The 17,653-nt window shown below is 33.7% G+C and overlaps 2 protein-coding genes across 2 annotated transcripts; both read left to right on the forward strand.

Moving 5' to 3' along the window:
- The first annotated feature begins 444 nt into the window (after positions 1-444).
- Positions 445-3,707, forward strand: LOC111010584 (Ribosomal protein S10p/S20e family protein). The gene is made up of 4 exons (XM_022284053.2): positions 445-799; positions 1,081-1,140; positions 1,738-2,068; positions 3,439-3,707. The coding sequence occupies exons 1-3, from the start codon at positions 551-553 to the stop codon at positions 2,047-2,049; spliced, it is 621 nt and encodes a 206-aa protein (XP_022139745.1). The 5' UTR covers positions 445-550; the 3' UTR covers positions 2,050-2,068; positions 3,439-3,707.
- A 9,179-nt stretch (positions 3,708-12,886) lies between these two features.
- LOC148208078 (serine acetyltransferase 1, chloroplastic-like) lies at positions 12,887-14,342 on the forward strand. Its single transcript, XM_088119345.1, has one exon. The coding sequence runs from the start codon at positions 13,025-13,027 to the stop codon at positions 14,093-14,095; it is 1,071 nt and encodes a 356-aa protein (XP_087975471.1). The 5' UTR covers positions 12,887-13,024; the 3' UTR covers positions 14,096-14,342.
- The last annotated feature ends 3,311 nt before the right edge of the window (positions 14,343-17,653 follow it).

A 17,653-nucleotide genomic window follows, 5' to 3' on the forward strand; every position in this document is an offset into this window, starting at 1 on the left:
ATTTAACCTTTTGCTAAAAAATAAATAAATAAAGTATGTCAAACTCAGACTATCCAATCATGCACTCAAACACAGGTTACACAAATCCATGTTACCTCAATCTTGCATGCCAAACACTGGTTATTCAAACTCAGACTACACAACACCCCAACATCAAACCCCAAAGTTAACAAATCCAGGCTACTGATTTCAAACCTATGGACTAAACACCCCCTAATAGTCGTCGGATGTTGGTTCATAAACATACTAAAAATATCGTTTTTAAATTCTCTCTCATATATGTGTTGGTATAGAATACGTTGCTCTGACTCTCTAGATTAACTCTCTTGATGGGCCCAGGCCCAAGCCCAATTCAACAAACAGATCCATTGCAATCATGAATTGGGCCTGTCATGACCATGGCCCAAAACAAATGGCAATTTTCTGCTGAATTGAAGAAAATTTCACACAGAGAAATTGATTTGGATAACGCTGGGACTGGGCGAGTAAAGTCGCGAGCTTCTCTTCCATTCTTGCAGAGCTTCCGCCATCGATAACCAGAGCAAGTTCAATGGCTATTTCTTCTCTCTCTGCCTCCATAATTCCATCTCCTACTCTATTGGGTCCTTTGTCATCTCTTTCTTCTAAACCTAGACTTCTTCCCTTCTCTGGTTCCTCTTCTACTGCTCTGAAGCTCAAACCCCTTCAATTTTCATCGTCTTCGACAAGGGTTTATGCCGCTCCTGAAGTTCTCGACTCCTCGGATACCATCGAACCGCCTCCGGAAATCCTGGAGGGCTCTGGAGCTTCCACTCTCGAGGTTTGTGACAATGTTGTTCGGCTAGAATTGTAGTTTGGAAGGGGAGCAAAAAGTAACAATTTCTTTTTACATTCTAGAAGGTGTAACAACGTTCTAAAAGGTTGTAATGGTTCTGGGTTTTGTACATTTTCTTTTCCTTTTTGGGAATTGTGGGTCGGAATCAGGATGTGATAGACTAATGTTTCAATTGATAGACTAATGGATCTATTTTTAATTGAAAATATAATGGATTAGATGTTGCTCCCATTTTTGTTTTATGGTATGTTCATGTTCATGTGTAGGGTGAAGAATATGAGACGCCTGGGACTTCAGCGCTTAGCATTGGTGAAGATGTGGACAGGGTAATTTTTATGTTTTACTCCAGCATCTTGTAGCTTACTAAAGATATAAAATGGTCTGCAAGCAACTCTTAGATATATATCGGTTCTGATGGGTAAAGAAAAAGTGCCAGAAACCATACAATGAAATCATTTAATGAGATTGTATAAGTATCATTATCCTGCCTGGGTTATCAGGCCAGGTTACGAGTGGCTAGCAAATCGATGGGTTATAGTATTACTTAAAAGGCTAAGTATGAAGTGATGGATCTTATGCAACAATGACAGTTCCTATTCTAGTGGGATTGTGTGGAATGTTACATTACAGTTTTCCAGATTCCTTTCTATCCTCAAACCTCCTCCTCAACCGAATTACTGAATATTTCTCCCATTTGTGACTTGTTGATCAGGATGTCCCACTTTGTATCTTTTTTGTTCTCCATATGGTCTTCATCCGATTGGCATGTTGCATTACGTGATTTGTTCGATTATCTGTGCTATGGAGTGTGTTTAGTGACTTAGTTTAGCTAGTTAGTGTTGTTCTTGTAGGTTACTAGTGTCCATATTTTTCTTACGTTTTGCAGATCCTTATGAACTAAAGATGTTTTTGGTTGGTTTCAGCTGGCGCCGAAGCAGAAAATTCGAATTAAACTAAGGTCTTACTGGGTTCCACTCATTGAAGATTCCTGCAAACAGATAATGGATGCTGCAAGGAGTACAAATGCAAAAATCATGGGTCCTGTGCCATTACCTACCAAAAAGCGCATCTATTGTGTTATTAAGTCTCCTCATGTTCATAAAGATTCGAGATTCCATTTCGAAACCCGAACTCACCAGCGCCTAATCGATATTTTGTACCCCACTGCCCAAACAATCGACTCGTTGATGCAACTTGATCTTCCTGCTGGTGTTGATGTGGAGGTCAAACTATGAAGAGAACAGCTTCAGCTAGGTAAAGTTAACTTCCATAAGTCTATTACATTGTCCTTCATGATGCCATTTTACATTGCACTCTGCAAAACAAGTCTATTTACAGCCAGTTGTTTTTTTCTCTTTCTCTATTTTTTTTCAAGAATTCAACCATTACTGGTTCTGCAACACTGTAAAATGCTTGGCAGCATTTCTAAATTTGGCTATATCAGTAAAATTTAGTGATGATGCAGGGAGGCAGATAATCTCACTGTTTTTAGTCTATTGATGTTAGTTTGTCAGAGAGAAAAATTGACCACTGTGAAGAGTCTACCAGTATTATGTGCTATGTAGCGAGCTTTATTTTCTTCATAATTGATAACCTTGTTTTTCATGGAAAAGTCTTGTTCGCTTACGTAATTGATCATCTAGATTGAAATAATACATACTTGTCAATCAGTGGAATGCAGGAATGAGCTGATCTGGGACGCTGCAACATTTGTTGGTTTTTATATGTCAAAAACTAAGGGCCCTTTTGATAACCATTAACCATTTCGTTTTTTGTTTTTTGTTTTGACAAATTAAGTTCAGAAACATTACTTTCGCCTATGTGTTTCTTTGTTTTGTTGTATAGTTTTCATAAACATTTTCAAAATCTATGCCAAATTTTGAAAAGAAATAAAAAACGTAGTTTCTATTTTTGAAAATTGGCTAAGAATTTGAATATGTTTCCAAGAAAGGTGAAAAACTTTCCAATGAAATTGTACAAAAACAAGTGGAATTTTTTAAAACAGAAAACTAAAAACGCAATGGTTTTCAAACAACTACTAATTAGGGAATTTGACTAAGAATTCAAATATGTTCTCCTGTGATGAAGATGGTGGAGGATAGTGCAATACAGCGGCTCTAGGTCTGAGGCGGAAAAGAAGTTGATGCTTGAGATTTAGGTCTTTGATGGAGCTAGGATGAAAAAGGAGAGGAGATGTGGGCTTTGTTTTGAACATTCATAGCAAGGAAATAGAAGGAAGAGTTGGTTATTTGAATTTGTATCTTTTTCATGGGAAGGGATGGCTTTAGCACAGGAAAGAGATGGCTTTATTTTGATTTGGAAACTTCGCATAAAATAGCTTTCAAGTTTAGAGATGGATTTTTCTTCATCTAGTAGTTGCTAAATTGGTCCCTGGTTGATGAAGATTGCATATACCATTTCATTTCCATTTTTTTTTTGCCGAGTCATTTGGGAACTTCTCCCCCTCATTTTCTGTTTGCTAATGGAGGAGCTAGTTTTGCATTTCGTTCATACCGATAGTCATCGGGCAGTCATTTCGATATATTCCCGACTTTTTTGTATGGCTACACCCCATCTTCTCATTCTTTCTTTAACACTTTTTGGTTGGTTTCTTGCATGTCAAGGTTATGGATTTCTGAAGATGTAACTACTGGGATAAAACGGAGCCTGATTGAACGGGTTGTAGAGCCGATAGCTAGTCCCCGTTACATGTTTCTTTGCTTGAGTTTCTATGCCAGTTTGACAATGGGAGCAAGGAAAATATAGGACTGTTGTAATCACATCTTTTTGTTGGTTATTTGCTGCTATGCAGCCTTGTTAATCATTTGTATTAACTGTGTTTTGTATTTTTTTTTGGTACTTAATGGAGCAATGAAAAATATGCATTATCAAATGTTGTCGAGTAGAAAACCTTTTTTTTTTTTTTTCCTCTTTGATAATGATTTTGCTTCTAGTTTTCACTTTTATTTAATGAATGAAGTGGTTTATGACCAACTCCTTTGTATTATTTAACTATTTATATTACGAGACCTTAAATAAAAATGTTGAGACTTCAGTTTTATGAAAATGTCGATAAAAATATCGATACACCATCAACGTTGATGGATGTTTAAAAAATATATATAATTAAAAATATTACAAAAATGATTAAAATGAAGGAAAAAAACATTTTATCCTTCTTAAATAAATTTAAAATATTTATTATGATTATTATGCCTAATTTAATGATGTATATTTTTTATTTTTTTAACATCTTGTCGATGGTTAGACTCACCCCTATAAAAATGTTTGACATTTCGACGGAAATTTAATATTTTTATTATATTTAATAAATATGGTGGTTTTGCTAATATTTGGGTGGAAAATATTTTTATCACTAAATTTGATAGTTGTATTTATACCATCAAATTGAATTTTAGACTTAGACAAAGGTAGCAATTTTTACTTTCTATTTAAATTTTGCTACATTCACCTGTTAATTTTAAGAAAAAGCAAAATAGATATTTCCTAGCACTCACTAATTTCAACGGAGAATAAAAAAAGTTTTTACAAATAAATTCTTTAATATAATTCGAGCTCTCTATATTTTTTCAAGCCCTACCAATTTTATACTAAATATATGTTTACATTATGAGAATATTTTTTTTAACAATTATTTAAACGAATGCCATAGAAAGAATATTTTTATTTATGCTCTGTTTGGTATCTGAGATTTCGAGAGATTTAAAAATCAATCTTGTTTGGTATCATGATTTTGAATGGAATGATTTGAAATCTTACCGAATCAAAATCTTGAATTGGTGAAATTTTAATTATCTTTTCCTTTCCCGTGAATATTAAAATAAAAATTTTTAGTTTAATTCATTTCAACTCATTGTTTTAAATAAGTTGAAAATTTTTTAAAAATCATTTCTTTAATTTTTTTACACCAAAAGGATTAGTTAATTTTTATGAACGACATGTTTTTAATTAAAATTTAAATCACTTTTCTTACGAAATTCATGGTCTCATAAATAAATAGCATTTGACCTTTACACGCAATCACGATCATCATTAAAGTTTTCAAAAGAAAAACTAGAAAATTGTTTTAGAAAAGGTCTCCCTGGTGAATTTTGGGGACCATGTTTAAGCATGAATTATTTTTCCCTCTCATTATTTTTAATTATTATTATTTTTTACGTAATTTCTAAGCATGAGTTTGAAACTCCAAGAGTAGTTGATATAATCTTCAACCCATGAGGTTTTTTAATTCTTCCCTAACACATTTTTTTTAAATAAAACAATATGACGTTATAAATAAAGGGAGAATTCGAACTCATAACTTATAAACAAGACTCTAATACTTGACTGTTGAAAGTACTAATACACTTGACCGCTAGAATTATGCTAAAGATTAGTAATTGGAACAGAAGCTCTTAAGCACTAGCAAATTGATTAAAATGAGTGACGAACATTTTGAAGTTGAAATCTAAGTTTATCTCCGACCACCTAAATGGTGCACGATAAAATGTGAGTGCTCAGATATTAGTGGCGGAAAATGACGTCAAAGTTTCTAGAGTATTCAAAAGGATTGGAAAGTGAGTTCGTAGACAAATGGTTACAGAGAGCAATTAATTTCATTTCCTTTAGGTAGCTCTTAAAATTATAGGGATTATTTTTTCACAATTCTATAAGTGCAATGAAAGGTTAGGGGCAATTTGCCCTAAATATAGATAGAGTTGTGCATAAATTCTCCCATAGAATTGGGCCTTGAGAGAGAAAAGTTTATCAACAAAAAGGAAAAATGATGTGAAGTGTGAGAAGAATATACCAATAAGATTCTAGAGAATCTTATCATCATTATTTATTGTAAATATTTTATGGAAGAGATGCCTACTTCTTCTAAACCCCACAATATAATAGTGATGTATCAATATCTTCTTAAATATGGAAAAAGTGGTGGCAACTCAAGAATTCAATTTCAACATCAATGGTACTCCAAACAAAAAAAAAAATCAACATCAATGAAAATGTCCAACTCTTGATTTCATATTCATAGGGATATTGGTGTAGTTGATGGATTTTTTAGAAAAATTGTAGATGGTTAGGGATGAAATGAAGTCTTAATTTGCGAACGAGAGACAAGAAAGTCAAAGTTTTTGGATTTACAAATGATTCAAAAGGTTGAGCCCGTAGACATGAAATCTATGAGTCATATGCATAGACCGCACGCCATTAATCAAGTTTGTGGTTGTATATTGGGCCAACCTTATGGGCCGACCAATCCAGGTTGAAACCAAAGGACAACTGTGAGCTTGACAACTTCGTCAATTATTTTATAGGGCTAATCGAGATATCCAATTTAAATTCCAAACATTTTGGGAATTCAAAAGGCGAAGGTTTCGATTCAGTCAAGGTATGATACGAAATTCTAACTATCACTATGTTTCATGCCGACTCAATTTTGACTTAAACATAGAAGTGGGTGTGTAATCTTTCTCTACTTTGTAAGTTAAGTTGTATCCATTTATTTATAACTTTGTGTGAGATGTGTACGGAGGAGATTTAAAACATCCAACGTGTTAAGAATGAATAAAATTGGTAAATTTTTTAACACTCCCTCACTGGTGATGAAATAACAATGTAAGGATTCGAATATAAGACCTTGCTCTAATACTATGTTAAAGATGAATAAACCATCCCTTAACCCAAATAAGCTCATGGATGAGATAAATTTTCTAACATAGACCTTTAAGGTTAATTATCAAATGATTAAAAACATACATTTTTACAAAAGTGATTAAAAAATAATATTATCTTGTTAAAAGGGCTATTCAGCCCAAAAACCCTAAAAACAATATTGTTTGATGATGTCAGCCCATTAACGAAAATAGTATTTTAACAAATTTTTTTTGTAACACGATGAGAAAATAAAATAAATAAAAATAAGAGTTAAATAATAAGAATTGTGATTTAATATTGTGATTTAATTAGAATCAAAGTCAAAATTGTTTCTTGTCAAGAAAGAAAAAAGAGCACAAATGTGAAATTGACTTGGCAGCCTCAATCACACGTCATTGGTTACATAATGAAAAGGCAAACAAGTTTAGCCACGTCACCATTTGCGTCACAGCTGCACTTTTAGCTGTTACTTTATCATGCAATTTTTGTTGAGAGAGCAAAAATTTAAGACTCGATGGAAATAATTTTTTTAAATTTTATTAAATTTTGAATTTTGATAGATGGTGTTTGGGGGAGAGAATATTCTGGACACGTGGAGGACCCCTATTGGTGTTCCAAGATGACTCATGAGTCATGCCCAGCTCGGACCGCCGAGGTCACCACCACTAGCGTTGACAGATGCTAAGTATGAGGGCCGAGGTGAACCTGGCCGAGGTCCGACCTACCGGGAAGCTCGGTAGGGGCCGATGTGAGCTACTGTCGGCGGCGTGATTATCGGGTGTAACCGTCAGGCCCGAGATTAGCGGGTGTAACCGACGGTCCCGAGATTACCGGGTGTAACCGTCGCGAGATTAGCGGGACTACCACCCATAAGTAGAGGACCTCACTCCACGATCAGGTACGATGATTTCTGACCTCGAACTATACTGGGAATCCGACCTATACTGACTTGATCGTCGGAGTGCTCACCTTTTTGTGCAGGTCCGCCCAAGTATTCAACTCGGTCCGGAGGCCGAGTTCGAGCTGCAATCTGAAATACACTGCTGTGCATATCCTTGCATAAACATATGGTAACATTAATGTTAAAAATTAAATTAATCAATTATTTAAGAATTAATATTAAATCATAACAAATACACAAATTAAACTCATTTTACCCAAAATTTTAATTTCACCATTTATTTAATTTTATAGTTTAATTTGAAAGAGTACTTTTTTTAAAAGATTAAACTATAAATCTAGTTCTTAAACTTCTATGTTTTTCTTTTTATGTATCTTTTTAATCCCTTTCATCAATATCATTAACATAATATTGGCATGCCATTATTAACTAAACTCGGTATGAGAATTTTTAACATTAATTTTTTTTAACTAAATAATATTTTAAAAATCACGAATCCATAAAATAAAATAATATATTAACTAATTACATATCAAAATATTAATAGAAAAATAGATACTAAAGAAGTTGCAAAAAATTTCTTGCCAATATCTATCCTACTATTAGCCACATCATACCGACTATAAAAAATTATTTAATTAAATAGGCTTCATCAGCATTTCGTTAATAATATATTAATAATAAGAACTAGAAGAATTTATAAAAACCAACCTTAAAAAATATAAGGGAAGAAAGTTTTATTGATCATTTATAGTTTAATAAAATTTTAAAAGTTAATTTCACATAGATTAAAAAAATAATTATTTTTCCTTTATGATGTACCTAGGTTTGATTCTCCTAGAATCTTTGGAGCATTCATTGCACCAAACTTTATACATTTAAATAATTAATTAACAACCTTTCTAGTCTTTGTAGAGATTCAATGATTAACCATTAATATTTTGTCTGTGTTAGGAAAATGTACATTGCCAATATTCAGTGTTTCTTGACATATTGCTTTTGATTTTTTTTCAGACTTAAATAATCTAAGATTGTAATCTTAAAAAAATTTGTTCTTTTAAAAAGCGAAAACGTTTATTAAAAATAAGAAACTAGAAACTGTGACGAAATACTTATATTACTCAATATAAATTAGCATGTGCTTATCATGAAATTTGAATCAATGAGAGAGGGAACATAGAAATCATGTGCACGCTTGAGCCAACGGACCAAAGATTTATTTTGATTAATGTAGGACAATTTATAAAATTTAATCTAACATTTCTCAAACTTCAGAAACAAGAAACAAAAAATAAGAAATACAAAATAGGAACATTACTCAAAATTAAGCTCTTACTTTAAAAATTATTTAACTTTTTGTCCAACAACCTTAATCTTTTATTCTTGTATTTCTTAAAATACATATTAAAGATTAAATTTATCCTAACTATCAAATTTTTAAGATAAATTATTGCATTATAGATGTAGAGAGACAATTCGACCTTATAATATGTGAGAGAAGTAACATATACTTTACTAGTTGAGTTTTGCTCACATCTCAAGATCATCTCTATAAAATTACTTTATACGAATCAAACTCGACCATAATCAATACCCGATTCGAGACCAGAAAAAAGTCAAATTGATTTATTGTCCCCTTTTGAAAACAAGTGGACTATAGGAGAATAAAGACATATAGATATAGAACTTTTTCTTTTCTTTTTTTTTTCCCAATAATTTCCATTGTTGGGAAATTTTACAATATTTTGTTTGTGAAGACTAAGGACCATTGGATTGATGGGTCCTTTTTTTCCCTTTTAATATCTTTTGTGGTGGTGGAGAGAGAGAGAAAAAAGGGAGAAATTCAAAATCATTTTCAAACCAAACAATGACAAATGTTTGGAGGATAGTGAAGGAAGAACTACAACTACACATTGTTGATTCTAAGCATATACAAGTGGAGGAAACATTTGGTTGAATTTTTTAGTGGCTTTTGATGAACATGACCTTTTGAATTTGGATTTTGCTTTCATTTTATCCCCCATTGAATATTGTATAATAACCCCATTTTTTTTTCTTTTTCAGAAATGAAAAATCTATGAGATTCCCATTTCAAAGATATTTTGGAATTTATACGATTAAAAAATCATTGTTTTGTAATACATGAGAGAGAGACGTGTTCTCTTTAACTTAAATGAATCGATAACTCTTCTTGAATGTTACCGAATATAACTGTCAATCAACAATTAGTCCACACTGATGAAGTTTTACTCATGTCTTTAGTACTTTCTTGTCACGGTAATGATGAATCGATAACTCTTGTTGAATGTTACCGAATATAACTGTTAATCAACAATTAGTCCACACTGATGAAGTTTTACTCATGTCTTTAGTACTTTCTTGTCACGGTAATGGTCATATCAAGTACATGTGATATCTTGTTATTTAACCAAAATGGCTCTCTACTATCTTTTGACAAGTAAAAAATTCATATTTCTAGGTAATTTCCTTTGTTTTATTGAGTGATTGGAAAATAACTTTTTTTTAATACAACATGTAAGGGTGGAGATTCAAACTCACGACTTTTTAATCGAAAATAGGTACCTTAACCAGTTGAGTTAAACTCATGTTCGCGACTGGAAAATGACTTACAACTTGAAAACTAATGATTTTAACTCAATGCATATTGTTGGAGGTGAATTATCGTCTGCTACGTGTCAACATCAGAGGTCATCCCTCATTATTCATGAAGGGAAGAACTCGATGAGCATTATCGTTCAGAAGATTCTAGACAACTCGACATGTTTTGCCGAGCCAAATGATGTTTCACCCCTCAACCGACCTTCTCACAAGACGAGCCAATATCTGCACCAAACAGAATCGCAGACACCAGCGTGATTCTCAGGGTAGTCGAAGAGTCGTTGGAACGCTGTCAGAAGCTCACCGCTACAAATAGATATCCCCGCCTCTTGTGCTAGGTATGCAAAACTATATTATCTCTATAAGTGATGATTTGAGCGTTGGGGTGCTAACTCTATTTTGTAGGGTTCTTCTGTTGACATTATATTTGTCCAAATTTTGTTGGAGGTTTTGATCATTTTCTTAATCAAAACACAAGTAAATAAGTTAATATATCCTTAAATTAAAGTACTACTTCCACAATTTATTTTACACAACTTTTGAGTTAATTTACTTGGATTAGCCTAACTCAAATATTACGTGTAGTTAGATCAAGTTTAATACATTGATTAAATCAAGGTATTTAAGAACTGATAAATTTACAACTTTAATGTATTTAATACATTGCTTAGGCATCCATTCATTGTTTGGTGGGCGGTACATACCTGTTATGAGGGATCGCTTATATCGTTGGGATTCTTCTGTTCCTGCTTCCTATGTATTTTGTGCTGGCAGGGAGTCTCGGGATTATCTATTCTTTGAGTGCCCCTTTAGTTGGGAGGTCTGGTCTGGCATGATTGCTTAGGCTGGTTCTTCTCATCGGATTTCATATTAGTCTACCGAACTTGCTTGGGTTTGTCACATTAGTACTAAGAAGTCTGCTCGTCGTCGTGTGTGGCACTTGGTTTGGACTTTGACTATTTCTTTTATCTGGAGGAAGCGTAATGCTAAAATTCTGCAGGTGGGAGGGGTCGATCGCCTTCTATCCTCTCGTGCGCCTTAAAAGCTGAGGTCTATTATCGTTATACTAAAGCATGTCGTTTGAGTTCTGATCATTTGTTTATCTTGGTCTGTGATTTGTTTTCTTGATTTACTTTTTTTTCTTCTTGTCTTATATTTTCCCTTTGAGTGTTGTGCCTCGATCTCGAGCCGTAAGATCTTTCGGATTGGTCTTTTATTTTTATGTGAAAAATCCACCCTCCAGAGTATGAACTAAATTATCTTTTTGGACTTTTCTCATTAAAATTCAAAAGAAAATTTGAGGAAAAAAACTATCTTGATGGAAAAAACAAAAACTTTTTTTTTGTTTGATTTACTTTAAATGATAATAAAAAAAATAAAAAAAAAAAGTTGTAAAAGACATTTGAATCGTGGCATCAACATAAGTGATAAATCAATCTTTCCACTACATCCTAAAAAATCGATTAAGTATTAGAAAATATCTACGAAATATTTTTAATATACACGAAATATTAATGATAAAAATTTTAAATTTATCTTAAAATGGTGAAATACTCATTTTAATTGAATTGAATTTTATTACTTTTTAAAAAAATATACATCGATATCAATATCTTATCGATATATTGTCGTAAGCAATTCTATAAAATTGAAACTTTGACATTTTCATCAATATTGACGTTTAAAATTTTGGTTCTAGTAGGATTTTTCACTAGCATGTGCAATTGGGAAAATTGTTTTTAGAAAAAAATCGTTGTTTAAAGAAAAATTTGTCAAAACTAAATAGTAAGGACACCTATTGATCTTCATCTCGAGGTCGGGAGTTCAAACCCTCCTACCGCAATTTGGTGTACGTATTAATAAATAACTCTAAAGAACAGGTATGGATATACATATTTTATTTCTTTGTTCTAAATAATATAAAATTGTTTGGAAATCAGTTTTGAAATAATTCCTCACCTTTCTTTGTTGAATGTCTACATCTAATACTTTAGAGAGAGAGACGCAACATTTATTTATTATTGTGACAGAGATAAATTATCTTTAATAGTATTTGACTAAAAATAGATAATACGTTATATTTTGAGATAGAGATTAAAAATAATTAAAAAAGAAAAAAGAAAAACCAAACTTAGAGTTATCCAAAAATGTTAGGTTTTTATTTGTTGAAAAAAGAAAACATAATTTTTCTATATATTTCACAAGACGTTTTGTTATAGGTCACTCAAACTAATTACACGATTAATGAATTAGAAATTTGTTCCCTTTGACCAAAAAGTTAGTTCCTAAGTTTTCACATTTATTTTATTTCCTAATCTAAACTCTTAAAATACCAATTTTGCCCTCTAATATCCGCCACAATTTATACAGCTCCAATTCATAACATGGTAAGAAATTTGAAGCGTCTCCCAATTTTGAACAAGTATTCATCATTGTTAAAATTCATAAGTTCGAATCTCACCATGACCCATCACTTTGGTTTATTTTAAGAAAAATATTAAATTACAAATTTAATTTCTATAGCTTGGTTTAGTTTCAATTTAGTTTCTATAGTTTGAATTTGATTTCAATTTCACCGTGGTTTTAAAAGTTTCAACAGTATCCCTCGTAGTTTAGTCAAACTTCACAAAGTTAAACCCAAATTATAATAAAACGTAAAAGAATTATTCACAGGAGAAAACAAGATCACAAAAAGCTTATTTTGTGTTAATTTATACTCAAGAAAGCCGCAAACATTAACTACTTATTTCTTGTCCAACATCTACGTTTCTCATATTAAAAAATCATGAGTATGAATTTCTGAGTAAATTATATATATAATATATTATATATAATATATTTTTCTTATCATTTGATTCGTGGACGTTATAAATTCATTAAATATCATTATCATCATCAACTTCCCAAATCCCAATATTTTTGCTTCCTTCCCTCCCACTTCTTCCATTTCGTTTTCCTTCTCTTTCCAAAACTTTCCGGGAAAATCTCCCAATTTTCCCAGGAAAATTTACAGTCCCCCCCATTCTCCCATGAACCTTCTCCCCCCTCCTCTATATAGACCCCTCTCTCGCCTCCACATGTCCTTCGTGAAGCCCCATTCCTTCAATTTCTCTGCAATTTCTCACCTCCAAGAACTCCCTCGCCCCTCTCCCATGGCCGCTTGCTTCGACACCACTCCCCTTCTCCCCCCCGATCCCCATTTCAAAATCCCCCAATTCTGCCGCTCCAATTTCTCCGATTCCGTCTCCTGCCTCCCTCTTCCCCCAAAATTTGATTCCGATTCCGATTTCGATCTCTGGCTCAAAATCCGCGACGAAGCGTCCGCCGATGTCGAGCACGAACCGATTCTCTCCAACTACTACATCGATTCGATTCTCTCCCACGCCTCCATGGACGCCGCGCTCGCGAATCACCTCTCGATTAAGCTCTGCAACTCAGCGCTCCCGAGCCCTACTCTGTTCGAGCTCTTCTCCGAGGTGGTTAGGGCGGACGGCGGAGAGATTCTGCGGTGCGCGGCGAGGGATTTGCGGGCCGTCAAGGAACGGGACCCGGCTTGTATTAGCTTCGTTCAGTGCTTTTTGAATTACAAAGGGTTTCTCGCGGTTCAATCGCATCGAATCGCGAATAAGCTCTGGTCTCAGGGGAGGAAAGTTCTCGCGATTGTGATTCAGAACAGAGTATCGGAGGTTTTCGCCGTCGATATCCACCCCGGCGCGAAGATCGGCTGCGGGATTCTGCTCGACCACGCCACCGGTGTCGTCGTCGGCGAGACGGCGGTGATCGGAAACGACGTGTCGATTCTCCACCACGTGACGTTGGGGGGAACCGGGAAGGACTCCGGCGACCGGCACCCGAAGATTGGGGACGGCGTGCTGATCGGCGCCGGAACTTGCATTTTGGGGAACATTAATATCGGCGACGGCGCGAAGATCGGAGCTGGGTCGTTGGTGTTGAAGGACGTACCGCCGCGCACGACGGCGGTGGGGAATCCGGCGAGGCTGGTCGGCGGGAAGGCGAATCCGATCAAGCTGGATAAAACGCCGAGTTTCACCATGGATCATACTTCTCATATAAGTGAGTGGTCTGATTATGTTATATAGATAGGGAAATTTCTGAATTCCTGAGGGCTTTTTGGTCTTTTCGACGCTTCAATTTTTTTTTTTTATAATTTTATAAATTAGTTGAAGCTCTCTGATAATGGCAAGAAGAGAAAAGAGAGAAGCCCAGTTTATGATTCTGGGTGTTCTCAAAATTATGTCCATTTTATAGTTTCCAAGTTTGGTTCTTTCTCTCTCTTGGTTTTTTTGAATTTTGAATTTTGAAGCCGTTGGCCATTTCTTTTGAGTTGTTCTAGGGCTCGAGAAATGTTCGTCTCGTAATTTTAGTTTACAAAAGTGATTTGTATATAACATGTACCGATCACAAGTGATTTTGATCACGTGCGAATGTACTTTCCGTTAAATATCATCATCTTTGAAAGTGATTTAGGAAAACACGTGTGTTTTGTTTTAGAAGTACTTTTAAGAGCATAAAAATCAAATATCAAAGTGCTATTTCCTAAAAGAACGAACTCCCAAATCAATGGTTGGTTTATTAACAAATTTGAAACTGAGTGATAAAAGTAATGTAACAATTGTAAATTTGATTCCATAACCTCCCATGCTGTACAATTTCTCTTTACTTAATAAAATGACGTGCTTGTTAGATAGATATTCACTAATGGATGGTATATTTATATTTCTTCCATTCTCTACCTGTCACATCAACATTATATTAAAAATGATATGGGTCTACTAATATTAAAAATTAATTTATAAAAACAAACTTATAGTATGAATAAAAGGGGTATGGTACTCCCATTCATACATCCAATGTGATAAATAAATGATAAAATGAAGTAAATTGTTTAACAAAATTGATTGACAACAGCTATAAAAACTTGTGTGACACTAAAAAAAAGAAAAAAAAAATCAAATTTACAACATTTAGTTTTTTTTTTTTCCTTTCTTTTGAAACAAATCGAAATTTTTTAATAAATTAAACTCAGGTAACGTAAACTTAGCTTCATAACTCTAATTATGTATACGGCCTCAACTCATGAGTCAAACATTCAATTGTACTGTTGCAAACTGCGTAAATCAATGTATGGTTTCATACCCCATGCCAACATCAACATGACAATTTAAAGAAAGCTATTATTGCAACCATGAATGTTCATGATTCGGTTCAATTCGATTTCTTTTACCACATTGTATACTGAACTATGATAGTCGATATATATATATTTTTAGTTCAACAATTCAAGGTGTGACGTCGAACCGTACCTTTAAGATGATAACATATATGCTATGCTTAAATTGATATAATCCGTTTGTTTAAGTAAATTAAAACAAAACTTTTTTTTTCTTGTCAAAAGCGAGCAGAGTTCAACGGAAATTGACATACATCTCTTAGTTGCTGGTTGTTTTTTTTTTTTTAAGGGAAGGAAAAGTAAACTAGTTATTATGATTGATAACCAATTATAATCAAACTAAACCCAATAAGTTAGGTTTCTATTCGATTTTCTTATTCTGGATTTGGGCCTAATTTTACAGTACTATTTTAAGCCCACATTTAATAAAAACATTTAAATCTCGAAGGATTTTGGGCCCAACAGACCCATTTTTCTCTTCTTTTTCTAACAAGATGTTTAAAACAATAATTAATATCTCAATAACATTAAAATTTCAAACATTTTAATAACACAAAATTACTAAAATAAAGGGATTTTTTTCCCTATTTTATAGCAAAAACCAAACTAAACCAAGAATTTTCAATTCTCCCACTTTTAGAATGCTAACATACGAATCAAACTGAAGCACCAATTGATTCGATTTTTCTTTTTTTTTTTTTACGTACAACCCTAATTGCAAGCAAAAGGAAATATGTTTAGCAGTCAAGATTGATGTCTAATATACAAACATTATTTGACCTTTTGAATAATAGCCCAAATGGACTTATGAAAATATGAAACATTACACATGTCATGTAAGAAGAGAGCATCTTGAAGGTCTTTGGTGTTCGAACTAGACAGCTTCCTCTTCCTCTCCGTAAACTCATTCGTTGCAGAAGTTCACTACTTTCCCTGGACTAGAGAAGGGCTTATACTGATCGCGTTTGTTTGAGAAGTTTTTAACTAAAATATTGAGTGTATATAGCTAAATTATAAAATAAGTTTCTTAAAAAAAATGTTTCATAACTCATAAACTTTCATGGTAGTGTCTATAGGTTCCTAAGCTTTCATTGCTGCTAAATTTGAACTTTTAATTTCGTGTCTAATAGATCCATAAATTATAAGGTGTATTTTTAAAGTATAGTGATCTATTTGATATAAAATTGAAAGTTTAGAGACTTATTAGATATTTTTAAGAAAAGTTTAATAACATGTTGGATATGAGATTAAAAGTTCAGGGACTTACTAAGTATCTTTCCAAGTTTAGAAACTTATTAAACACAATCTTGGAACTTTAGAGCCATATCTATCTATTTTAGTTTCTGTACTCCATGTTTTGTTTAATTTAGTTGCGGTACTTTAACAATGTTTATTTTTGTCGAGGGTAAAACCGAGCAAGATACGTGTCGGGCTGCTAGGACCAAACAAGGCTCGAGACCACGAATGGTTACATACATACTCTAGGACAAGGGAGCGAACCTCCACCTCTGTTGTACGAGAAGCACGCCGAACACTGCAACTTGATAGTCGCAAGTGACGGGTTTTAGGCTTGCAAGCCGAGGCGCCATCCACTGATTGTTGGGGGCGTACACTCCCGCGTCAAGCACCGTACAGCTCGGCACACCCGTACCATCTCAACCGTCGTCTTTCCTGGTTAGCCATCTACGCCTGTAAAAGGGAAATGCCAAGTAGGTGAAAAACCTATTACTAAAGGTATCTTTTCCTATTTCCTACTATGATTGCTAACTTAAGTGTTGGAGTATATTAGACGAGACACTACATTGGCTTCAAATTTTCTAGTTGTAGACTCATTTGATCCTTGCTGAAGACCCTCGTCTAGAGACACGTGAACGTCTCAAGAATTCATCGTCAACAATTTTAGTTTTTATACTTCCAATTTTAGTTCATTTTAATCAATGTACTCATAAAATATTCATTTTGATATATTTACTTCTAAAATATTTTAGTCGTTATTTTTAATTTTACCATTTAATATAAAGTTGCGATTATATCTCAATAACTATATTAAAGAGAACGAAACAATAGCCCTTTAAAAATGCACGGATCAAAAGAATACTCGAAACCAAAAAAAATAATTTGAAAATACGGGTCCAAAATAGTATTTTAACCCTAATTATTTTTACACTTACAAAAAGGGGATTTGTGCAACAAAACAAAGGGAAAAAGATGACGAATCATCGACGATCCTTCTTTTCTCCAACTCCGAGACATCGCATCACATCACTCTCCCCTGCTCATCACACAACTCCGCAATTCGCTTTGAAAATTCAAATGTCCCTGCTCATCACGCAACTCCGCAAATGCATTTGCTTGGACGTCCAATTTAACTTTACTTCACTGTCATTGTGGAAATCTCCCAAATTCCAATCCATGTTGCTCCAACAGTCAACATCTCGCAGCAAAAATGTATTAAGAGAGTGCCGAA

Source organism: Momordica charantia (genome assembly GCF_013281855.1).
Source record: "Momordica charantia cultivar OHB3-1 chromosome 11 unlocalized genomic scaffold, Mcharantia_2.0 BLBB01000011.1, whole genome shotgun sequence".
Lineage (NCBI taxonomy): Eukaryota > Viridiplantae > Streptophyta > Magnoliopsida > Cucurbitales > Cucurbitaceae > Momordica > Momordica charantia.